The sequence below is a fragment of the Pinus tabuliformis genome, chromosome Q (genome assembly GCF_031772625.1).
Source record: "Pinus tabuliformis cultivar Carrire ecotype Pingquan chromosome Q, CPIR1, whole genome shotgun sequence".
Lineage (NCBI taxonomy): Eukaryota > Viridiplantae > Streptophyta > Pinopsida > Pinales > Pinaceae > Pinus > Pinus tabuliformis.
In genome coordinates, this window is record NC_142296.1 from 487,051,956 (window position 1) to 487,061,766 (window position 9,811).

General features: G+C 42.0%; 1 protein-coding gene across 1 annotated transcript; it reads left to right on the plus strand.

The window, feature by feature from the left end:
• The first annotated feature begins 624 nt into the window (after positions 1–624).
• LOC149220296 (uncharacterized) lies at positions 625–1,700 on the plus strand. The gene is made up of 4 exons (XM_089387041.1): positions 625–1,062; positions 1,140–1,311; positions 1,399–1,480; positions 1,622–1,700. Exons 1-4 carry the CDS (start codon positions 625–627, stop codon positions 1,698–1,700), a joined length of 771 nt encoding a protein of 256 aa, XP_089243167.1.
• Positions 1,701–9,811: the final 8,111 nt, after the last annotated feature.

Here is a 9,811-nt window from a genome sequence, read left to right on the forward strand (position 1 = left end):
GTTGAAGGATGGCTCCTACAAACTAGCGTTGGACTTAAGGTAGGATCTAAACACCTCTATAGTTTTTATTAATGAATCACAATATGTTTAGAGAGAGGTAGATTTGCTTGTCCTACTTGTTGCTAGATATCTTTTGATACTAGGGAGATCGGCCTTGTCTGCAAGATCGATCTATCTGGCCAACAATTAAATAGGTATTTGTGCGTAGAATAGAAATAGGGAGTTTGGTGCAAGTTACAAAGTTTTACCCAATAAAATGTCATTTAAGACCTCAAAATGTGCTCAAAATGTTTATGGTCCCAATTCTCCAATCTAGATCCCACCACTAAAATTCTCTTGTAAGTTGATTTCTCTCATTTTTCTACCCCAAAAGCATTGAAATAGACAACAAAGAATATAATGATCCAATCCAAATTAATTGAACTGTATCCATCATACCTATGTCCTTTTTCCCTTTACTTAGTCATGGATGCCTTAGATGATTTCATTATTTTTTTAAACTAACTTTTTTTTATGTAAAATACCTATACCTTATGCTTAGTGAGAGAACTTGGTTACTTTCATTTAGCCAACATGCCATATTTAGAAATTTCATCATTTGCCTAGTAATTTTTTGGATATATGATGGCCCAGCCCTTGGTGACGTGGACACACAGTCACGTGAGACCACGTGGTCTCACTTCAGGCCCAGTGGTCACTTTATGTGCGGACAAAACTCCCGCGGTTTACCCGGCCCTCAACCCAAGGCTCATTAATTCACACCTCTGCCAGTTTAAGGGTTTAGTTACCGGCTGGTTCCGTCAACTCCCGCCTTTGTTAAACCCTCAGGTCTTGCCTTTGGCTCATTTCCGCCTATCACTCGGCCGCTGCTCTTTCTGTAATCCTGTGGCGATGCTTCCGGTTTCGAACCCTGGTCACTGTGACATCCAGCAGATGAACTCTACATTCGGTCAATGGCTACACTGGTTGCAGTTTCTGTTGAGGAGCTATTCCTCTGTCTTCGATGCTGTCTGTCGATTTGTGTGGGCCTGTATAGCTCAGGGTTTCTGTTCTGAAGTTATGGTAAGCTGCTTTATGTCTTGTGGGTTCACTGTATAAGTGTTTGCATTCTCTGTCACTGAGCTATATTCTTTGTACAGGTAGCTGCGTCCTTGAAGCTGCCGCTCTTCCAATCTCTTCCCGCCCTTGAAGGTAAACTTTCGTGCTATGATTCACCCGGTTTGGTTGTCTTTTATCGACACTTACAGGTTCTGTGCCGTTTACAGTTTATGGAATGGATTTCTGCCTCGACAGCTCTCCGTCGACCTGTGGGTGAGTTCCTTCACGCTTGTATTTGTCTGCTCCTTCGTTTTCTGTATGCTGTTGGTGGTTCTAACCTCTCGTTGCTTCTGTGTACAGGTTTGAACCGAGGGCTGGCTCACGGGGGTTCCGAGCTGTGCAGTCTTCACATCTTTCCAGGCCTCGTACACTTTGCAAACGGGTAGGGTCTATTCCTGTTACAGTTGCCTGTAGTGTGTTTACTATGACCGTGGCTGTAGATCTTAGTTTGTTTGGGTTGTTAGGGTTTGGCCGTGCCTTCTGCCGGCATTTGCAATCTCTGTACTATGCTCTTTTGTGTCAGTCGATGGTTGTCATATAGCAAGGGTTTGGAACTTGTGTTTCTTTACGACGATGCCGGGGTTTGTTACATGAAGTTGTAAGGCTTCCGTCCTTACTGTACACAATGACTATGAAATATTTAATTTAAGTTAAATGGACACAGTATGGTTGGTTTGGTACCTTTTTTGTAATCTTGTATATGGACTTTACGAGACCTCGTTCTCCTCGTGCTTGGCATACGGGTTCTGGTTATTACAGTTGCATTCTGACTTTCCTTGAATGCCTGTAACGCTCTCGTTCTTGTATTTGTTCTGCAACTTTAGGCTGTTAATAAATCCACCTTGCTCATACGCTGTGCTGTGACCGCCTTACTCTGTCTCGTTTTGTATGCTGGTTCTGGTAATATTATGGTCTTGATTCAAAGTCTGTAACGCTCTTGCATTTCAACAATTCCTCCTATTTTAATTTGCTTTTAGATACAGTAATACACAGTAACAGTTATGTGCATAATAATGAAAAGAGTCGTTAGCAATAGATTATCTCAGATAAAATAACAGTAGTTCTGTACAGAGGGTTTCTTGTTCTCGTTTCTATTTCTTTTTCTTTTCATGAAGGGAAGAAGTCCCTGTACAAATGTTTATTTTCCTTTTTAATCTACATGGATACATAACTAATTGATAAACTGCTCTACCTGAATTCTAACTGTCATTTTAGTTATTCTTTAACAAAACCTTAACTAAACAGTTTTCCCTTCCTGGGCCTAAACAACTTTGTAATCTAAAATGCTATGAGATAAAAGGAAATAAAACAATAGTTAAAAAGAAACAATAACCAACTCGGTGGTCTGTCCACCCAATCCTGTAGCCTCTGACTTGTTTTTGTTCTCCCGTGAGTCGTCAATAGTCATTAGTCTCCTCGGAGCTGGATGCTCCTGCATCAGGCTCCCGGGGTGGCAAAAAGTCATGGCTCCGTTCCATGAGGTCGTCAATAGAATAGCCCGCCTTTTGTATCTGCGTTGAGTTGAGCCACGAACTGTCCTCTATTGGACGGTTCTTCCACTTGACTAAATATCGCAGATACTCTTTCCTGCGTGTGCGTCTAGCTACCTACGTATCCAGAATTCTTTCGACCTCAAGGGGTGGTGCTGTTGGCAACTGTCTCATCCAAGTGTCTTCTCCATGGTTGATGTTCTGTGGCATTGTTGCTGCTGCATCATTCTCTGAACCAACGACATAGGGAAACAGATCTGCCACGTTAAAAATGGGAGAAATCCCAATTCCAGGTGGCAACTGTATCTCGTAAGCGTTCGCAGAAAACTTTCGGACAATTTTGCAGGGACCGATCTTCTTGAATTTCAATTTATTGTACTCCCGTTTTGGAAACCTCTCCTTACGTAAGTATGCAAGTACTTCATCCCCAACATTAAATTGTACTTCCCGACGCTTTGTGTCAGCTCGTTGTTTATATTTTTGGTTGCTGTCCTGCAATTTCAGCTTGACTTGTTCGTGTAAGTTGCTCATAGCTTGAGCGAATTCTTCCCCATCAGCACTCCGTTTCTCAAGTTTCCCCAAATCTCGCAATTCATGCACTCCTCGCGGATGCATGCTGTACAAAATCTGGAACGGACTGTACCCGGTGTTGCGGTTCGGTGAATCGTTGTACGCGAACTCTGCTTGAGCAAGTACACGGTCCCACGTCCGGGAATTTTCCCCTGTTAAACTTCGAAGTAAGTTTCCTAGGCTTCTGTTCACTACCTCCGTCTGACCATCAGTCTGCGGGTGGTAAGCGGAGCTGAACTGCAATTGAGTATCTAACTTTTTCCACAGAGTTCTCCAAAAGTGACCAGTAAATTTGACATCCCTGTCAGAGACAATGGATTTCGGGAGTCCATGCAACCGAACGATTTCATTAAAGAAAAGATGCGCTATATAAGTAGCATCGCTGGTTTTCTTACACGGTACAAAATGTGCCATTTTTGAAAATTGGTCAACTACAACCATTACTGAATCGAAACCTCGTTGTGTCTTCGGCAAACCCAGAACGAAGTCCATGCTCACTGAATCCCATGGTCGGCTTGGAATCGGCAATGGCGAATAAAGACCATTATTTTGACTGTGACCCTTTGCTAGTTGACACACTTTACATCTGCTCACGTACCTCTGCACATCCCGCTGCAATTTCGGCCAAAAATAGAAATGTCATACCTGAGCAATCGTTTTGTCTATACCAAAGTGTCCAGCCAGTCCTCCACTGTGCTTTTCCTGTACAATATTTTCCCGCATAGAACAGTTGGGTATGCATAACTGCCCTCCTTTGAACAGCAATCCTTCCTGTAGATTATAGTCTAGCCACTTGCTGTCATTTCGTAACAGTGGGTTTTGGCAAGCCTCATAGGCTTCCATAAACTCAGTGTCGGTCGGATACAGCTCTTTTAGGTGTTCAAATCCCAAAATATGCATCGTGCTTTCCTGGAGAAGCAACGTCCTCCTACTAAGTGCATCTGCTACTTTATTTGATTGTCCGCTAATGTGTTTCAGTACAAACGTGAAACTTTGCAAATACTCAACCCAAGCTGCATGTTTATGATTCAATTTGTGCTGCTGCATAATGTACTGTAACGTAGAATTGTCAGAGTATAAGACAAACTCGTTACCTAACAGGTAATGTCTCCAATGTTTCAAAGCCTGCACAACAGCGTAAAACTCCTTGTCGTAGGTTGAGTATTTTTGCCTGCTTTCATTTAGCTTTTCACTGAAATAGGCGATCGGTCTGTCCTCCTGGCTAAGGACTGCCCCAATGGCTGTCCCACTGGCGTCACAACGAACTTGAAAAAGTTTGTTGAAATCAGGTAGCCTCAATATCGGTCTCTCTGTAATCTTCTTTTTCAGAGTTTGAAAACTACTTTCTGCTGCTTCAGTCCAGTGAAAAGGCTGATTTACCTTCTTAATTGTGTCCAACATAGGTGCGCAAATCTCGCTGAAATTCCTGATAAATTTTCTGTAAAAGCTGGCTAGTCCATGGAAATTGCGGACTTCAAACAAGCTTTTTGGAGAAGGCCAGCTAACTATAGCTGCCACCTTTTCTGGATCCATCTTCAATTCATTTTCTGCAATAACAAATCCCAGATATACTAACTCTCGCTGGAAAAAGGTACACTTTTTCAGGTTAATCAGCAGCTTGTTCTGCTGTAACTTCCTCAACACACTCTGTAAATGCCTGAAATGCTCCTCCTTAGTCTTGCTAAAAATCAGAATATCATCCAGGTAAACTATTACAAACTTACCGTTAAACTCCTTCAGTACCTCATTCATCAATCGCATGAATGTGCTGGGAGCGTTGCTCAATCCAAATGGCATCACCAGCCACTCATATAACCCTTCGTTTGTCTTGAAAGCGGTCTTCCATTCATCTCCTTCCCGAATCTGGATCTGGTGATATCCACTTTTCAAATCAATCTTCGAAAAATAAGCTGCCCCACTCAAGCAGTCCATCATATCGTCCATCCTAGGTAAGGGAAACTTGTACCTAACAGTAATTTTGTTAATAGCCCTAGAATCTGTACACATTCTCCACTCTCCTCCTTTCTTTGGAGCCAAAACAGTTGGTACTGCACATGGGCTCATGCTCTCCCGAATCAAACCTTTGTCCAACAACTCCTGGACCTGTTTCCTGATTTCTTCATGGTCCTTGGGACTCATGCGGTAAGCTGCCTTATTCGGTAGGCTTGCTCCTGGTATAAAGTCGATACAGTGACTAATACCTCTCCTTGGTGGTAATTCATCTGGAAGATCATCTACCACAATATCCCCAAAATCCTACAGTAGCTTCTGTACTTCTTCAGGTAAATCCGAAACCTGTGTATGAAGTACCACTGTCTTTGGTCTCCTTATGACAGCAAAATTTATCTCGCTGTCCTCAATCTGTCTTATAAACTCTTTTCCGCCTAACAGCAGTGCTTTCACTCCACTAGCTTCTGCTGTATTTTCCTCCTTGATGGGTACAAGCGTATGCTTGATCCCATCTTTCACAAACTTATAGCAGTTGCTTTTCCCATCATGAACTGCACTTCTATCAAACTGCCAAGGTCGCCCCAACAGTAGGTGACAGACATCCATTGGCATGACATCACAAAGGATTTTGTCCTTGTACTTACCAATCTGAAACTCCACCTCACACTGTTCGTCAACTAACAGTTGATGCCCTTTTTGCAGCCATGATACTTTGTAGGGAGTGGGATGTTTTAACTTCTTTAATCCCAGTTTTTCTACCATCTCCACAGCTACTAAATTGTCAGTACTCCCACTATCTATGATCAGTTTACAACATTTGCCTCGCGACTTGCAGACAGTGCGAAACAACGCTTTCCGTTGATCTGGTTCTGCAACCTCCTTTGCTGGTTTCAACAGCACTTTATTCAACACCAAGGCTTCACCTGTCTCAGGTGCATTTTCCGCTTCTTGAGGTGTTGCCTCAGCATCCTCTGGCTGAGCAACATAAGCTCCTCTTCCACCTGCTGGTTCACCTTCAGGACATTCATACGACTTGTGTCCCCATTTGTGACAGCGATAGCACTGGACAGCTCCCCTGCCCCGACCATATCCTCGCCCCCGCTGAGGTGGTCGTCCTCCTCTAGTGTTATTGTTTTTTTCTGCTGCTCCAGCAGATTTAGAGCTGCTGCTTTCTTCACCTGAACCTGCACCTCGGCCTCTTCCAAACATCTTACCTTTCCCCCTGCCAGTTCCACCTCCTCTTCTGGCATTTTGCTTCCAGTTAATTTTTTCTTCTGCCTTCAGCGCAAACTGATAGGCGTCATCCAATGTCCGGGGTGAAAGGATACCAATTTCATCCAAGATTTCCCCCCTTAAGCCATTCACAAATCTGGCTGTTTTCTCCGGGGTGTCTTCCACATATCCTGCTCGTAAATTCAACTTATAAAATTCCTCTGTAAATTCTTTAACGGTCATTCCCCTCTGTTTTAGATTCTGTACCTGCCTGTACAGCATAATCTGATAATCTTTCGGTAAAAATTTCTCTTTCAGCTTGGCCTCCATCCTAGACCATTTCTTTATAGGCTGTTTATTGAGCCTCCTCCGTTCCGCCTGAATGCTGTCCCACCACAAGGATGCATGTCCCTTTAGTTTGGTGGCAGCGAACTTCACCTGCTTATCCTCGCTGGTTTCCTCAAATTCAAAATATTTATTGACTTCACTCAGCCAATCCAACAGCACGTCTGCGGATAGACTTCTGTCATAAGTTGACAGCTCATGTTTTGGCTTATGACTTGACAGCAAAACCGACTTCAACAGTCTAAATTCTGGTGTTACTCCTTCTAATTCCTCCTCTGGTTCAACTTCTTCTTCATCACTGTCATCTGCTGGGTTTCTTCTTCCCCCAGCCTCCACCACTGCCAATCCTTCATGCAAAACTCGAATCTCCTCTCGAAGTCCATCATCTACTACCCTACGGACTACTCGTCCTCTTCCTCTTCCTCTTCCTCTTCCTCTTCCTCTTCCTTCACCTTCACCTTCTACCTGTTCCATTGGTTCTAACTCAAGAAACTAGCTCTGATACCACTTTTGATGGCCCAGCCCTTGGTGACGTGGACACACAATCACGTGAGACCACGTGGTCTCACTTCAGGCCCGGTGGTCACTTTATGTGCAGACAAAACTCCCGCGGTTTACCCGGCCCTCAACCCAAGGCTCATTAATTCACACCTCTGCCGGTTTAAGGGTTTAGTTACCGGCTGGTTCCGTCAACTCCCGCCTTTGTTAAACCCTCAGGTCTTGCCTTTGGCTCATTTCCGCCTATCACTCGGCCGCTGCTCTTTTCGTAATCCTGTGGCGATGCTTCCGGTTTCGAACCCTGGTCACTGTGACATCCAGCAGATGAACTCTACATTCGGTCAATGGCTACACTGGTTGCAGTTTCTGTTGAGGAGCTATTCCTCTGTCTTCGATGCTGTCTGTCGATTTGTGTGGGCCTATATAGCTCAGGGTTTCTGTTCTGAAGTTATGGTAAGCTGCTTTATGTCTTGTGGGTTCACTGTATAAGTGTTTGCATTCTCTGTCACTGAGCTATATTCTTTGTACAGGTAGCTGCGTCCTTGAAGCTGCCGCTCTTCCAATCTCTTCCCGCCCTTGAAGGTAAACTTTCGTGCTATGATTCACCCAGTTTGGTTGTCTTTTATCGACACTTACAGGTTCTGTGCCGTTTACAGTTTATGGAATGGATTTCTGCCTCGACAGCTCTCCGTCGACCTGTGGGTGAGTTCCTTCACGCTTGTATTTGTCTGCTCCTTCGTTTTCTGTATGCTGTTGGTGGTTCTCACCTCTCGTTGCTTCTGTGTACAGGTTTGAACCGAGGGCTGGCTCACGGGGGTTCCGAGCTGTGCAGTATTCACATCTTTCCAGGCCTCGTACCCTTTGCAAATGGGTAGGGTCTATTCCTGTTACAGTTGCCTGTAGTGTGTTTACTATGACCGTGGCTGTAGATCTTAGTTTGTTTGGGTTGTTAGGGTTTGGCCGTGCCTTCTGCCGGCGTTTGCAATCTCTGTACTATGCTCTTTTGTGTCAGTCTATGGTTGTCATATTGCAAGGGTTTGGAACTTGTGTTTCTTTACGGCGATGCCGGGGTTTGTTACATGAAGTTGTAAGGCTTCCGTCCTTACTGTACACAATGACTATGAAATATTTAATTTAAGTTAAATGGACACAGTATGGTTGGTTTGGTACCTTTTTTGTAATCTTGTATATGGACTTTACGAGACCTCGTTCTCCTCGTGCTTGGCATACGGGTTCTGGTTATTACAGTTGCATTCTGACTTTCCTTGAATGCCTGTAACGCTCTCGTTCTTGTATTTGTTCTGCAACTTTAGGCTGTTAATAAATCCACCTTGCTCATACGCTATGTTGTGACCGCCTTACTCTATCTCGTTTTGTATGCTGGTTCTGGTAATATTATGGTCTTGATTCAAAGTCTGTAACGCTCTTGCATTTCAACAATTTCTCCTATTTTAATTTGCTTTTAGATACAGTAATACACAGTAACAGTTATGTGCATAATAATGAAAAGAGTCGTTAGCAATAGATTATCTCAGATAAAATAACAGTAGTTCTGTACAGAGGGTTTCTTGTTCTCGTTTCTATTTCTTTTTCTTTTCATGAAGGGAAGAAGTCCCTGTACAAATGTTTATTTTCCTTTTTAATCTACATGGATACATAACTAATTGATAAACTGCTCTACCTAAATTCTAACTGTCATTTTAGTTATTCTTTAACAAAAACTTAACTAAACAGTTTTCCCTTCCTGGGCCTAAACAACTTTGTAATCTAAAATGCTATGAGATAAAAGGAAATAAAACAATAGTTAAAAAGAAACAATAACCAACTCGGTGGTCTGTCCACCCAATCCTGTAGCCTCTGACTTGTTTCTGTTCTCCCGTGAGTCGTCAATAGTCATTAGTCTCCTCGGAGCTGGATGCTCATGCATCAATATACATGAAATTTATTTTCTTAACAAACAACAGTTAGCTAATTTTGCCATCTCTCTAATCCCTCATTCAAAAAATTGAGTTATTGTATGATTCCTACCCATTTTCTTATCAAATAGTCTTAGTATTTTGCTTAACATTTGCAACATAAACCATTTGTTCCCTTCTTGGGCAATACAATTTCCCTCTCATATTAACAAAAAAATACTTCTCATAAAACTCTTAGCCAACCATTTCAATTTATTGCTTGAAAATCAACACTTTATTTAATCCTAAATTGGTTGTATATCAATAATTTATTTAGTTTTCACTTAAAAATCTGATTACATTTCATTAAAAACAAATTATATAATATAACATTTTCTATCTAAAATAAATACATTTAACATAACTTTCTAAATACATTTAGAATATAACTTACTAGCAAAATAATAATTAACCATCTAAAACTATATAATACCTCATTTAAATCAAAAGATTATATCATTCATATCAAAAACACCAACAAACAAGTACATAATGAAACATAAAAAGAAACCTAAAATTCAAATTTGTTACTCACCTAATCAACCATACACTTCCATACATATCTTATAATCCCAAAAAATGATCAACAAATATAAATAACGCTCATCCAGAACTTAAAAATCAAACCAGTTGTGCATGTTATCAACCCTAAGTTCACACACAATGTGATTTGAATATAAAACCTCATATTTA

Excerpts from the sequence above, each read along its gene's own strand:
- LOC149220296 (XM_089387041.1), top strand. The coding sequence starts at position 625 with ATGGCCCAGCCCTTGGTGACGTGGACACACAGTCACGTGAGACCACGT. Across the intron at positions 1,063-1,139 it reads GTTTCTGTTCTGAAGTTATG|GTAGCTGCGTCCTTGAAGCT; the intron begins GTAAGCTGCTTT and ends TTCTTTGTACAG. Across the intron at positions 1,312-1,398 it reads AGCTCTCCGTCGACCTGTGG|GTTTGAACCGAGGGCTGGCT; the intron begins GTGAGTTCCTTC and ends TTCTGTGTACAG.